The 15,859-nt window shown below is 42.0% G+C and overlaps 1 protein-coding gene across 1 annotated transcript in view; it reads right to left on the reverse strand.

The window, feature by feature from the left end:
* Window positions 1-15,386, reverse strand: part of KIAA1210 — a gene marked incomplete at both ends in the record, with an annotated part of 38,896 nt that extends 23,510 nt beyond the window's left edge. The window contains 3 exons of the mRNA XM_080910185.1: window positions 5,690-5,816; window positions 9,528-9,696; window positions 15,326-15,386. Of these exons, the coding sequence (XP_080766311.1) occupies window positions 5,690-5,816; window positions 9,528-9,696; window positions 15,326-15,386 (357 nt within the window). The remainder of the gene's footprint in view (window positions 1-5,689; window positions 5,817-9,527; window positions 9,697-15,325) is intronic.
* Between the last annotated feature and the right edge of the window lie 473 nt (window positions 15,387-15,859).

Here is a 15,859-nt window from a genome sequence, read left to right on the forward strand (position 1 = left end):
TAAGAGCTACAGGAGAGAAGTCATCCAGCAATATAGATGGAAAGGGAAAGCAGACTTATTGGGGGGGTGCTGCCTGAAAGGTAACAGGGCAGCAAAGATAAAATATAAATTTAGAAAGTATGAAGCCAGGATACTGGACGGGAGTGATTACTAGCCATGGGAAAGTTTAGAAGTGTCTAGCCACTGAGCTAGTCAAGGCATATCAAAATTAGTCTTTCACTTGTGAATCCAGAGCTCCTGGGCAGGTACATCACATGTGAAGCCTGCCAGGAGCCAAAGTGGGTTAACTAATTCACCTCTAGAATACACACCCACACAACTGGAAAATAGTCTCAGGAAGAAATTTCTTCCCTCCCCGACTTCATGTCTAATATGTATTTAAACCAAAGACAAGCAGTTTTGGTTTTGCCTCTGGGTTTCTACCCACTTTTGCCAATCCCCAAACAATGTCCAAAACTTCAAATTTTTCATTTGATTAAAGTCAGCCTTGGTTTCAGTTCCTTCCAGCTTTTGTCTAGAAGTCTTGCTTCATTCTCCTCTTTCTTTGAATTTTGCCCATACCTTTGGAGCATAGTATTTACAGGGGCAAGCAAATCCTGAAGTTATCATCTGGGCTTTCTGGGCTTAGTCCTCATACTACAACCTCTATTTCTTTTGTTCCAGAAACTGGGCTGAATCTTCACCTTGTTTATCACTTGTCTTTATATTATTAAGGTTGATTTTCCTGGAAATGTTAATGCAAGTCTAGAGACCTAAGACTGGGTGTACAGTACTTCCTGAGCATGAGTTCAATCTCCAGCATGAGATAAATAGATTTTAAAAACTTTAAAAATCTATAGTTATATCTTTAACTTTCGAAAAAGATTTTTAAATGGTGCATTTGGATAGAGGATTAAATAATTTCAGACTAACGACCATGCTACATGGTCCTCTTGATATGGATCGAAATCTTTGATTTTTATCTTTAGCAAATATTGGATAAGAATTTATAGTTTGCTACATCCAATCCTAAGAACTGGGCCTACAATACTTCACATCACAAAACATAGTTCTTTTTTCTTTTGAGCTAACATCACTTGCTTCTGTCTAAGGTTTTACATAGAGCCTCCAAATACTACCTCCCCCTACCACCAAAGAAAAGAAAAGAAAACAAAAGAAAAGAAAAGAAAAGGAAAGAAAAGAAAAGAAAAGAAAAGAAAAGAAAAGAAAAGAAAAGAAAAGAACACAGTGGAGGTTTGCCAAGATTTTGCTTCTGGAAAACGCCTGGCCAGGGTCTCCAGGGCTCCCTTGTGGCTACCAATCTCAACTGGGAATTTAGGAACTAAGCCTAAATTAACTATTACTTCAATCAACCATCCCTAAGTCCAGAAAAGATGATGATGATGATGATGACGATGACAAATAACTTTCACTAAGGGATTATAATACACCAGTCAATAAGAAATCTCTACAGCTCTTACAAAGTCATTGCTAAGTATCATGTCCATTATCTGAATAGAGAAAATGAGGCTTGAGAGATGTTGTGACTGACCATAGTTCTAGCAGTTGTAAGACAAGGATTTGAAAGCTCTTGCCAATTGATAGCTTGTGTTTTTAACCACTCTTGCTTCCTTTCCAGCATAAGTGCTAGGAAAGCGGGGAGGTCCCATACTGAAAGCTATGTTCAGGAAGTTGAAAAGCAGCAACCAGAGTCAATGGTGTATTTGCTTCCTTAAGAAGAACTGCAGGGGGAGAGTTGGACCTGAGTACAGTAAGAAAAGTGTTTTCAACAGGGTTGGTTACATAAACAGAGCAGGAAGATGCTAATAATATGCTATCACATTTTGACTGTTTGTAATCAAATAAAGAAAATGTCATCTAAGCAACCATGTTTTCAACACATCAGAAAGAACATCAGGTGACTGTCTGGAAGTGAATAAAATTGGCACATCCTTAGCATTTCAGACACAACTGAATACCTGGATTCCTTCCGTCCCAATCTGTAGATGCTATGAACACCTTTTTTTATCCACTAAGAACCTTGCCCTGGAGGGATTGGTCATGGATTAGGAGCATGCACTACTCTTGCAGAGGACCCACATCAGGTCACTCTTAACAGTCTGTAACTCCAGTTCCAAAAGGACTCAACACCTCTGGCCTCTGGTGGCTCCTGCACTAATGTGCACATACCCCTACAAATATATTAATTTTTTAATTTCATAAAAGGACTCCAACCTATCAAGGGACCCAGGCACTGGGCAATTCTTTATTTCTGGATACCAGAACCCTTGATTCATTTTTCTCTGCTCATTGTGTGTGCTGTTTTTAGACAGAGCCTCCATCTATATCCCAGCGTATCCTGGAATTCACTATGTAGAAAAGGCAAGTCTTGAACCTATAATCTCCTGACTTGGTGTCCTAAATGCTTATATTACAGGTAAGTGCCAGCCAGCCACCCTGGCATCTGGGACTCTTGCCATCAATTAGCCTTCATTTAGTGCTGTCATCTTGGCAGTGAAATGGAGTTTTCTGCCAAAAATTTAACCTGGTTATTGATGACCTGTTATCACCTATCTTAGTTTGCTTTTTTCTTTCTTTCTTTCTTTTTCAAGACAAGCCTTCTTTGTGTAGCCCCAGCTGTCCTAGAACTCAAGCACTAAGCTGGCCTCGAATTCACAGAGACTTGCCTCTGCCTCCCTTGTGCCAGGATTAAAGGTGTGTGCTGGAACCCCCCCCCCACACACACACACACAAAAGTATAAGTTAGTTATCTGGAAAGAGAAGCCTCAATTAAGAAAATCCTTCATCAGATTGCCTGTAGACAACTCTGTGGGAAATTTTCTTGATTGCTAATTGATACAGAAGAGCCCAGCCCACTGTGGGTGGGGCCACCCCTAGTCAGGGTGGTGGGAGTAGAATAAGAAAGCAAGCTGACTGAGCAAGCCATGAAAAGCAAGCCAGTAACCAATTGTTCCTCTGTGCCCTCTACTTCCGTTCCTGCCTAGAGTTCCTGCCCTGATTTCCCTCAGTGATGGACTGTTTACTTAGAAGTACAAGATGAAATAAACTCCCCCATGTTGCTTTTCATTAGGTTCTTTATCACAGCAATAGAAAAATACCTAACACAGCGCCCTCTGCTGTCCCTGAGCATGTTTTGCAGGGAAGGAAGTTGGGGAGAAAAGGGTTTATTCAGCTTACACTTCCACATTGCTGTTTATCACCAAAGGAAGTCAGGACTGGAACTCAAGCTGGTCAGGAAACAGGAGCCGATGCAGAGGCCTAGTGTCTCTTCCTGCTGCCTGCCAATCCAAATGTAGAACTCTCAGCTCATCCAGCACCATGTCTGCCTACCATGCTTCCCACCAGTGTGAAAATGTACTAAACCTCTGAAACTGTAAGCTAGTCCTGATTAAATCTTTTCCTTTATAAGAGTTGCTTTGGCCATAGTGTCTCTTCACAGATGCATGGAAGACAGTGGTACAGGGTATGATTTGAACTGTAAGTCCTGGTTTAGAGGCTTCAGAGAAGACTATTATTAGTATGTTGCTTAGAAATCATTCTTTTGATATTTTGAGGAAGACTGTGGCTGCATTTTGCCCTTGTTCAAAGAGTCTGCCTGAGGCTTAATTGAAGAGTTATGGATTAACTGCTTTGGCACAGGACATTTCCAAACAACCTAGCAGTCCCTGTGTCCCATGATTATTGGAGGCCAGTCTTGTGCAGTTATACTGAAAAGGAGCAAGCTGGGCAAGGAAAAATACAAAGTGTACAGTTGGAGGAAGGGAGTGCTAGAAAGTAAAAACAGATTAAAGAAAAGCCTGATTCTAAGTGGAATAAAGGGAGTGGTGACCTCTGAGCAAAACTCCGCTCAGCTAAGCTTCCAACATGTAAAAATGAATTAAAGAAAAATGAAAAGAAATTAAAGAAAAACTTAGGGCTAGGTGTGGTGGTGCACACCTTGGATCCCAGAACTCAGAAGGCAGAGGCTAGTGGGGTCTGAGTTCAAGGCTAGCCTGGTCTATTGAGCAAGTTCCAGGACAGCCCTGCTTAGGCAGTGAAGGAAAACATCAAAAACAGAAAGCTGGTTTTACTGGCTGGTTTTGTGTCAACTTGACACAAGCTGGAGTTATCACAGACAAAGGAGCCTCAGTTGAGAAAATGCCTTCATGAGATCCAGCTGTAAGGCATTTTCTCAACTAGTGATGGGGGTGGGGGGAGGCAGCCCATTGTGGGTGGTGCCATCCCTGGGCTGGTAGACCTGAGTTCTAGAAGAAAGTAGGCTGAGCAAGCCGGGGAAGCAAGCCAGTAAGTGACATCCCTCCATGGCCTCTGCATCAGCTCCTGCTTTCTGAGCTGCTTGAGTTCCAGTCCTGACTTCCTTTGGTGATGAACAGCGATATAGAAGTGTAAGCTGAATAAACCCTTTCCTCCCTAACTTGCTTCTTGGTCATGATGTTTTGTGCAGGAATAGAAACCCTGACTAAGACACTGGTGAATATGTAATTGAAAGAAGGGGTCATGTTCCATCTCCAGGAAGCAGCAGAACTTGGCAGCTTTGGCCACATGGTTCTGTCTTTAGTCTCAAGGAGAGAAGGAAGGGGTGATAGAATCTCCCTCCAAGACTAAGGAATCCAATGAGGCCAGGTACGTGTGAGGGTGTCCCTCCATGGAGGCCTAGAGAGGCCATTGTGTGAAGGGGTGAAGGTGAAGAAGCCTGGATTGCCTCAGTGATCCTAAGGTGTTAGAGATACCAGAGTCAAGACATACCTGCTGAGGAAAGCTGCTAACAGGAAGTGGAGCCAGCCCAACAGAAAGAAGTGTGTTGGACTCAACAAAGTTGAAAGAAGTTGGAGATCTGAAAACTGCTTAGGTATCAGACATGGAGATGAAGAGTTTGACATTTGTTTTGAAACAGTAATGTATATCTTACGACATTATATGTTGGAAGTATATGATCTGCTTCTTTTTTATTTTTACTGAGGATTACGGTTAAGAGATTGCATGAATCTCAGAAGAGACTTTGAACTTCGGACTTTCAAACATTGATGATACTGTGACCGACTATGGGGACTTCTGAAGTTGGACTATGTTATAGCTACAAGCCTCTGGGGTCCAGGGAGTAAAACATGGTGGTTTGAATGAAAATGGTTTCCATAGGCCCCTAGGGAGCAGCACTATTAGGGGGCATGCTCTTGTTGAAGTGTGTATGGCTTTTTTTGGTGGAAGTGTGTCACTTGGGGCAAGCTTTGAGGTTTCAAATGCTCGACCATGTTACACATATTCCCATGGTATTACCTCAGTAAATTTGAAGCCTAGGGCCCAGACTCCACTGCTGGAAGAATAGTGACCCCCAGATCCACTCAAAGCTCCAAGGGCACTACTTTCTGTGACTCTAGGCAAAGTTCTGGAAATAGGAGATCTCTGTGGAGAAAGAGAAAAGCTTGGGGGGTTGGCATGCTACCACATGAATAGTAAACTGTCCACTATCAAAATAATAATGGTATCCTTATATGTGTCAAACAAATACACATAGCAGCCAATACTATGTGTCTGCCGTGTTGCATAGTTAAATGCCTACTTATATTATTTGAGATTTAAGATAGTCATATGAGGAAGAATTAGTTAGGCAGGATCAAATTCCTTCCTCTTTTGGGTGGGGGCAGGATAGAAGAATAGTGTCTGATCAGAATGAGGTCAAATTCATTGTTACCTTCAGTGATCTGCTCCTCTGGGGCTCTGGAGAGGAGTGTTGCTTGCTTGGTGCTTTTTCAGGCTCAGGATCTGAACAGAAGATGCTGTCATGGGATATGGCCTTGACTCCCATGGCACTCTTGGGCCTACAGTGGAAAAGAAAAGTCTTGTAAAAGCAGTGCAAGGGATTAAAAATTGAAGGACAGATAACATTTGAAATGTAAATACAGAGAGTATCTAATAATTTTTTTAATTTAAAAAAAGAATTGAAAGATAAAGTATGCTCATGACATAGATACTAAAGAGAGCTCAGAAGAATGCAGAAATGTATGTGTGCTAACACAGAAAGCCATCTCTGAGATGGAGGGTGAGGATCAAAAAAAGCCAGTATAACACACGCACACACACACACCACATACATAAATAGAAAATGGCTGGGAGGTATCTGTCAGACTATTAGTGATTAGTCCCCCTGAGGCAGGGTCCTAAAGAAATGAGAGGGATTTTCATTTTCTGCCTTGTGCCTTGGATTAATGTTATTGTTTTAAAATTATTTGTGCTTGTCTTTGTTGTGGTTCATAGTCACCATAAAAAGCAATGAGAGGTATATGGGAAGACTTGGAGAGAGAACACGGAAATGAAGAAATTATATCATAATCTCCAAAATGAAAAATAATTAAATCGTTTGTGTGTTTTACATGCAGATTCTACTGAGATGGCTTAGTCATCATACAATTTGTCCATATAAAACACAACTCCATAGTGATAATCTTGAGAAATGGAACGGTTATTAAAAATCTTTCGGGGCTGGAGAGATGACTCAGCGGTTAAGAGCACTGACTGCTCTTCCATAGGTCCTGAGTTCAAATCCCAGCAACCACATGGTGGCTCACAACCATCTGTAATGGGATCTGACACCCTCTTCTGGTGTGTCTGAAGACAGCTACAGTGTACTCACAAACAGAAAATAAATAGTAATTTTTTTTAAATCTCCCTTGAGTGGTTTTATTTAAATTTTGTTTGAAGTAATCAAGGATCTGCCCAGATACTATTTTTTAATTTTTACATTATGTATGTATGTATGTATGTATGTATGTATTTATTTACTTATTTATTTATTTATTTATTTATTTATTTATTTATTTATTTATCGTGTGTGTCTGTCTGTCTGCCTACCTGCCTGTCTGTCTGTGCATGTGTGCACGCTTGTCCACATGTTCTCTTCAGAGAGAACAACTTTGGGGAGTGAGTTCACTCCTTTCCCCATGTAGGTCCCTAGAATGAAACTCAGGTTGCAAGCTTAGCAGCAAGCAGCTTTCCTCACTGAGCCATCAAACAGGCTTTTTCCTAGTTGTTTTTTTCACTTTGTTCGCAAGACCTTAAGGTTACTTCTATCCTATTTTCTGAAGCAAGGACCAGGTTGATCTCAGGTGTGTTTTGAAGCAATTTGGAGAAATGTTAGAAACAAAAGAACAGCGAATGGCATGAAAGACACTCTTGGGGACTCGGGAATATGTTTTTCGGCCATTTGACATGCAAGTGTGAATGCATGGCAATGAAAATAGGGAAAGATGGGAATCCTTGCGTACGAAACGAAGGAGTAGGAGGGAAGTCAGGAAGAGAGCACCAGCAGGCTAGTGCTCCCTTGCTCCCTCTATTTTGCTGTATCTCAAGTTGCCTCCAAGGGAGTTCATTCTAATCCTTGTTATATAAACTTGCTGCCATCTCTTGATCCTGAGAGCCTCACAAAAGGGCACTTGCTGGTCCTATAGCCCCCACTGCTTCCCTTGTCACTGATCCATGATGGTTTGCTTTAAGCACCATTTCTTTTTTCTTTTTTACTTTGTGATTACAAACAAATCTATTCTTTTTTAGATTTACATATTTATTTTATTCTTTGAGGATTTAATAGAATATACTTTATTCTTTCATTTAGTTTCTCTTTTGTTAAAATTTAACTACATCATTTCCCCTTTCTCCATCTTCCCAGTAACCCCTCCCATATCCACTCCGTCTCAAATTCATGGCCCTTTTCTTTAATTACTATTGTTTTATATATAAATAAATATATGAATAAGAATAAAAACATAATTTGCTGAGACCATTTCCTGTTATGTATGTTTTCAGGGTTGACTACTTGAGATTCAATAACCAAATAGTATTTACTCCCTCTGCCTTTCAACTGCTATTCTTTCCCACTTCTCCATCTCCTTTTCATGGCCCCTTTTTAAACTCCAATTAGTGTTTCCAATATATACAAAAGTGTGGGGCCATCCATTGGGAGACAGTTAACCTACCAAAGGCCACATCTCTTAAGAAAACTGAGACTTTTTAGTAGCTATCAACTGCCAATCGCTCTTCATTTGGGGACCTCATGGTCCCCTCCTCCATGCATGCTGGAATGGTGACTGCAAAGCCCTAGTTTTGAAATTGTGACTTGCAATCCCGTATGGGTTTATATACTCAGAAACATAATAATATTTGTTTGAATATGCTTGGCCCTTATAGAATGGTACTGTTAAGAGGTGTGGCCTCATAAGTGTAGACCGAAGTATGTCATTGTGGAGGCTTTGAAACTCTGCACAGTGTGGAAAAGCCATTCTTCAGAACAAGCAAGATGTAGAACTGTCAACGCCTCCAGTGCCATGCCTGCCTGGATGCTGCCACGCTTCCTGCCATGATGATAATGGACTGAACCTCAGAACCTGTAAGCCAGCTCCAACTAAATGCAGTCTTTTATAAGAGTTGCCTTGTCATGTTGTCTGTGCAGAGCAATGCAAACCTCAACTCACTTCCAAACACCTAAGTGCCATTCTCTAAGGCTTTTGCCCTAGTATATTAAGCAAGGAACAAAAGCCAGGAGTGATCTTCAGGCTCCTACATTACACTTTATTTAACTCTCCTTACAAAACTCTCTCTTCCTTCTCACCTACTTTGGGTGTCTCTCAACATTTCTCAATGCGTCAAATACAGTAGTTAGTGGACCATTTTGGAGTAAGAAGTTAAGCTGAGAAGCATCTAAGGAAGTGCTCGGCATCCCTAGTCATCAGGGAAATGCAAATCAAAACAACCCTGAGATTCCACCTCACACCAGTCAGAATGGCCAAGATCCAAAACTCAGATGACAGCAGATGCTGGCGAGGATGGGGAGAAAGAGGAACACTTCTCCACTGTTGGTGGGGTTGTAAGCTGGTACAACCACTCTGGAAATCAGTCTGGAGGTTCCTCAGAAAATTGGACATAGTACTACCTGAAGATCCAGCTATTCCACTTCTGGGCATATAACCCAGAGACGCTCCAACATACAACAAAGACACATGCACCACAATGTTTATAGCAGCCTTATTTATAATAGCCAGAAGCTGGAAAGAACCCAGATGTCCTTCAGTAGATGAATGGATACAAAAACTGTGGTACATTTACACAATGGAGTACTACTCAGCCACCAGAAACAATGACTTTATGAAATTCCTAGGAAAATGGATGTGAATGGGTGTGAGTGGGTGAGTGGCTGAGAAACAACCTTCCTCATATATCTGTAAGCCTGAGGGGGAATGAAAGATGGATGGAGCTACTAGCTTGCTATTATGTGCTTTTGCAGCAACAAAAGATTTTAGGCTTACGCTCTTGCGTGCTAAAATGCTCCTCTTCTTGAGATTTTATTATCCAGATCTGCAATCTAGGGGTGAGGCAAGCAAACTAGGCCAAACGACTAAACTCCTGGTGGACCACCCTGATGTTATGAAGCGGGCCACAAGTTCCTCATGAGCAGTAAACCTGGAGTCCGATTGTTCTACTTGCTTGTGCCTGTTCTGTATGCAGTCTCAGCCCCAGCCTCTGACCCCATCTGGGCTTACTTGTGCTCCATCACTTGCATTTCCAGAACTGGCTGCAAAGATGACACATTAACACTGCTGCTGGAAAACCTTGGCTTCAGCACTGCTCCTTCAGGGACTTCTTCTGGTTCTTTCTTTTTCTTCTTGCCAAAAAAGCTCTTAAAGGCTTTAAACTTAGATTTCTTCTTTCCTGGAATCAAGAAATGGACATGAGGTCAAGTGTGATGGACCAAGTAAAGGGAGAAGAGAGACGAAGCTGTAGTGGTGAGAAGAGGCTGGTGATCCCAGGTGCTTTGCAGATTTCACCTCTGGAACCCATCACACTATTCCCTTGTTTGTGATACCCTTAGAAACCCAGTAGGCACGCATCTGAATTGCAGTGGGAAGTAGCAGAACAGGCCATAGCTTGGGGTCATAAGGCAGCCTCAGTTCAGGCTAAACTCTTAAGATACCCACTTGCTTGTCAATTTTGATGACTGAGAAAGCTCATGGGCATCTTATTTGGGGGCCCTCATCCCTGTACAATTTCTATTTTTCTATTTTCTTTTGAGTTTACTGGAGGGAAGGCTCGGGTTGTCTCTATATAGACCAGCTAGTCTTTAAAATTCTGATTCAACTGCCTCAGACTCCTCAATCCTGATATTACAGGCCTGTGAAATTCACCCCCCGCCCTGTATGGCCTTAGCTTTATTCTTTTAAATGCTTAAATCTAGGAAACCGAGGGGAAGGCAGGTTCTTCTTCTGTAGCCCAGGGTTCTTGCCTGTGCAGCCAGAGTGGTGGTGTAGCAAGTGTGGGTTACCGCCCTGCATCTGGCCTTCTTTTTTAACCTTTTAATTGCTTAAATCTAGGAGAGTGTAGGGATTAAAAATGAAACGAAACAAACCAGAAGAAACCCCTGTAGCCCAAGCTGTCCAAACCTCTCTACCCTCCTGTCTCCGCTCCTTAGTGCTGTTACTGCAGGCTTGGGCCACCACCGGACCTGGCTTTGTCTTTTCATGTTTTAATTCTATAAATCCAATAAACTCTAAGGGTAAAAAAAATAAAAATAAAAAATAAAAATAAAAAAATAAAAAAAAACAGGCCTCAAACTTTCAATCCTCTGCTTCCAAACCACTGCCTCTGCATTGTCTTTTAAACTTCTAATTTCTTACATCTGTAAAACTCTGCCACCAACTCAAGCAGCGCCTTCCTTCTCTTTTAACCTTCTCATTTTTTTAAAGCTATGAAATCGTGAGGGTTTTTTTTTTAAGGTCCCAATATGCAGCCTAGGCTAGCTTCATCCACTTGACTCTTCTTCCCTCACACCTTAAGAGCTGATATCACAGGCCTGGGCCACCTTAACCTTCTCATTTCATGTTTTAAGTTTTTTTTTTTAGTCTAGGGAATTGTATGCGTTTCTTTTCTAAAAAAGGCATCTCTATGTAGCCCAGGTTCTGCCTTCCACACATTTGGGGCTGGAATCAGAGGCCTGAGCCACCACCCCAGGCTTGACCATCGTCTAAACCTTTTAAATGTTTTAAGTTGAGGACATTGTGGAGATTAAAAACAGCAGGGTCTCACTCTGTAGCCTAGGCTGCCCTCAGAATTGGGATTCTCTTACCTCCACACCCAGAGTGCAGGTTTAGCAAGTCTGTGAAACATCCCCCCAGGCCTGACCTTATCTTTTACTTTTAATTTTTTTAATCTAAGAATTTGTGGTGGTTTTTAAAAAGGAGAACAAAAACCTGAGTCTTACTCCTTAGCCCAGGCTATCCTCAAACTTTTGATCTTTCTCCCGCCACATCTGGAGTTTGGTAGTGTAGGCCTACGTTACCACCTCAGGTTTGACTATACCCGAGTCCTCTAGGCTCCCACTGTAGACTAGGCTTTCTCTTTTAGCTTTTAAAAAGAATGTTTTCTTTGAATCTTGGAAATTGTGGTAGTTTAAAAACTAAGGTCTCATACTGTAGCCCAGGTTGGCCTGGAACTCACAGTTGTCTCTACATACGCTGGGTGCTGCTGGCATTGCTAGCCTGTGCCACCACCCAGGTTAGCTGTTCTTATTTAAGTTTCTAGTTTTTAAAATGAAAATCAAAGTTGTGAGGGCTTTTCTTTTCAAAGGGGGAAAAAGGCAACTAACTAACCAACCACACAAACAAACAAAAAACCAGGGACAGAGTCTCAGGTCTAACTGTGTGGATCAGGCTGGCCTCAAACTCTTCATCCTCCTGCCTCCGCTTCCAAGTGCTAGTATTCTGGGCCTTCATTACCAAATGTTTTATCTTCTAACTTCTTAAATCTGTGAAGCTGTATAGAGTTTTGTTCATCAAAAATCTGGTAAGGCTGTGAAACCACATTTGCCAAACATACTCATGACAGGAGCAGACAAAAATCACACTGACACACACTTTGTCCTCCTAAATTAACAAGATGGCTCGTGTGCTAGCATTCCCAGTATGCACAGATTTGGGATTTTCCCTCATCTGTCATTCTTTGAAGGGAAGAAACAACTTTCCCAGAAAGATTCAAAATACTTTATTTAGATAATGCACATCACATCTCTTTCCACTCTGGGCACTAATAGATAAGGAACCTTTCCATTGTACCACTGGGTGCTAGTTGCTGTAGGAGTATGGCATTTGCACAGCTTTGCTAGCAGGGATTTGGGACAGCACAAAGAAACCAAACTGGCAAACGTGGTGTGTGGGATGCTCGCTGATCCTAAGCAGTGGCTTAGAAATAGGACGACATCTTAGATAGTAACCAGTTGCCAAATACACTTTCGAAATCCTAATACAATCAAAGATGTTGGCCAGAGACTGTCTCCCCTCCCAGGTCTCTGGTACATTCCAGAGGGTCCCTCCACCTCTTATTCCCATCTATTCTCTTGGCCCTCTGGGCTTCTCTCCTGTCCTCTCCCCCCTATCTGATCTTGTTCCCCCTTTCTCTTCCCCATCTCCTTCCCAGATCCCCCCTCCTTCTGCCTCCTGTAATTATTTCCTCCCCTCTTCTAAGTGGGGTTGAAACCTCTTCACTTGGGCATTTCTGCTTGTTGTATCCTAGGTATTCTGGGGTGACCTTAGCCAAAATGCCTAACATTGGGGAAAGGGAACTTGAAGAGTCCACCATCCACCTCCAGTAGACAAACAGGACCTCAAGTGGAGGGACAGGGTTACTAACTCACAGTCAAACTTCCTGACCCAGAATTGTTCTTGTCTAAAAGAACTGCAGGGACAAAATGAAGGTCCAATGACCAGCCCAACTTGGGATCCATCTCATAGCAGGATACCAAGGCCTGACACTACTATGCTATGATGTGCTTATAGACAGGAGCTTGACATGACTGTCTTCTGAAAGCCACTACTAGCAGCTGATCGAGACAGAAGCAGATGCTTACACCAACCATTGGACTGAGGTCAGGGACCCCTATGGTTGCATTAGCGGAAGGATTGAAGAAGCTAAAAGGGAAGAGTGACCCCATAGGAAGACCAGCATTCTCAACTAACTCAGACCCCAGGGAGCTCTTAGAGACTGAGACACCAACCAGGAGCATACACGGGCTGGTCCGAGGCCCCCTGCATACATAGAGCAGAAGACAGCCTGGTCTGGACTTAGTGGGACACGATGCACTTGATTCTCAAGAGCTTTGAAGCCCCAGGGAAAGGAAAGGCCTGGTGATGGGGAGAGCACCCTCTCTGAGGCAAGGGGAAGGAGGAATGGGATGAGGAACTGTGGTAGGGGGAGTGAGGGGGGGCAACAACTGGAATATCAATAAATAAAATAAATTATAAAGATGTTGGCTAGATATTTGGGTATTATAAATACACCTTTTGAGTTTTCTTTTTGCAAGGGTTGCTTTTAAATTACCAGAATATGAGCCACAAAATACTAGTGTTCAGAAGCCACTGAAAATACAAAGGTAGTTAGGTAGATAGGAGTAAAAACTCACCTTTATGTCCAGCAATAATTACGTCACCTATACAACTATAACTCAGGTCACCACAAGGTGTCGCTGTTGTAGCCATTGAGCACATAGCTGACCGCAGATGCTGACAGCTATCTGGCTTTCTCTAACAAAGCCTTTGATTTCTGTGTTCAATCCAATTTCCAAACAACAAGCAACTTTCAACATCATTACACAACAAAGACCAGAATAAACGTGTCACATGACACGAAACAGCCTCCAGAAGAAATCCCAGCTAAATCCAGTGAAAAAAGTGTTGCTACTGTTTCCTGTGTTTGCTTATAACATCATGCACATGGACAATCAATTCCATCTTGGTTGAACTTAGCTTTAAAATGCATAATATAAAACGACGACCTTGTTATTTTGCCTTGCTATTTAAGAAACACACACACACACACACACACACACACACACACGTGTATCTTTTCTTCCCTTCCATCTCCAAATGGCCATTTTATTATCTGGTCAGCACTAGTTCTATAGATCAAAAGCATTTCCCTCTCCCCACCCTTCCAAGACTTCTGCACTGCTGCTTCTCCTAGGCATCAGCCTCAGTCAGTTGATGGCGTAACTAGGTCTGCTTTGGTGAGGAGTCATTGCAGTACTCACTCATTTGTTCGTTCATTCACTCATTCATCCATATACCGTTTCCTAAATATTCTAGGGTGTCTGATAACTCTGAGACCATGCTAACTAAAGATGAAGGGTCCTCAAGGCTCCACGGAGCTCAGTATCCCATACGTCACATAGTCAGTGACCTCAGGCCTACAGGAAGCCAGAAGGAGTTTCTATGCTCCACCTTTCTAGATAGACAGTCTTTTGACTCATACACAACTGAAGAAAACGCAACAGATAAATGAAAAAAAAATCCAAGCCAATTAACTGTTACATCTGGTTCTGTCTTCAGAGTCAACTCTTACTGTGTCCCATAGTTCCTCCTCTGAATGTGCTTTGCAAAGAGAAAAGGTAATGGGCATGGACCATATTAAAATTAAGTTACATGCATATATAAAAGCTTCACAATAAAACCAATTATTTTGTATAATTAATATACACTAATAACAAAAAAGAAAAACATAATCAGTTTTTGTAAGTTACAACTTATCTGTTTTTATCATTCCATTCAGGTTCAGCTAGCTCCCATAGATAGATAAACAACTTAGCTAATGAGTGCACATTTGAGGAAGGTTTGCAAATGAGACTTATTTTAATCTAATATTTTTATTTTTAATTAGCATACAAAGTATCAGGTTTCATTATGGCGGTTTCAATGGCATTTTAGTTGTTAATTCTCCTCCCATTTCATCTCGCCACCCAATTGTCCCCACCCTTTCCACTCCCAGCACTCTCCTCCATTCCTCAACACCTCTTCCCCACACCCACATCATGGTCGCCTTCCTGCAGTCACGCATAGGAGGCCTTTCAGAATCTGAATTTAGATGCCTGTGGAGGCTTCTTGTTTCTATCCCCTTTACTCCTCATTACACATCCCTCCCTTGGTTGAATCTGTCTGCATTGAAGCTGTAATGGAATCCATGACACTGTGGTTCAGTTCTGGTTATTCTTTCTGAATAAACAGAAATACCTCAGCGAATAGAAACTTCTCCAAAGGTTTCAGATCTTTCAGCTCCTCCCCTCTAATGCTCCTCCCGCCCTCTTTATTCTCTCTAGGCCTAGCAGCCTCCACTTTGTTTTCATGTCACATGATTTCTATTAGATGGTTTTTTTCCTACCTCATCCCTCCCTTAAGACCTCCCCCCTTTCCCTTTCTAATAGTCTTTTTTTTTTTTCCTGTAAGACTGAGTTCTTTTTCCTGATAGCGGTACACAGTAAATCTGGTTCTAGTCATTAAGGTTTCATTGGGTGACTTACCCTCTTCTGTGACTTCCAAACCTTCCATACTGCTAGACACTTCACTTAAAGACTCAGCCATGGTACATCACTAAAAAAATCCAAAACAAACGAGGGAAAGATGAGTCCTTTGATATATAGGATACAAAAATACCATTACACCTTGCTACTTATCCTTTATCCTTAAACTATTCAAGAAAAGACATACAATTGCAATTGCCCAATAAAGGTAGGCATCATCTCTTTAAAAAATACAGTAATCCTAATAATAGACAAGTTCATGGATTCACAGGATGTCTTGCCTAGAGCTGTGGGGAGAGGGTGTTGGCAGGAGTGATGGATGGAGAATCACTGTGACACTTGTGGCCATCTTTGTGAATATGGCAGGACTTCCCAGCACCCAAATTTACGAAAGATAAAGGGAAAACAAAGGAAAGGGGGTGTTTTGACACCTCTGCCCCTCAGGACCACTATGAGAAGCAATTCTGTTTAACCCGAGAGTTCAGTCTGAAATTTTTCTTGAATACACACCTCATTTCCTCCAACCCATCCTGA

The sequence above is a fragment of the Micromys minutus genome (genome assembly GCF_963924665.1).
Source record: "Micromys minutus genome assembly, chromosome: X".
NCBI lineage: Eukaryota > Metazoa > Chordata > Mammalia > Rodentia > Muridae > Micromys > Micromys minutus.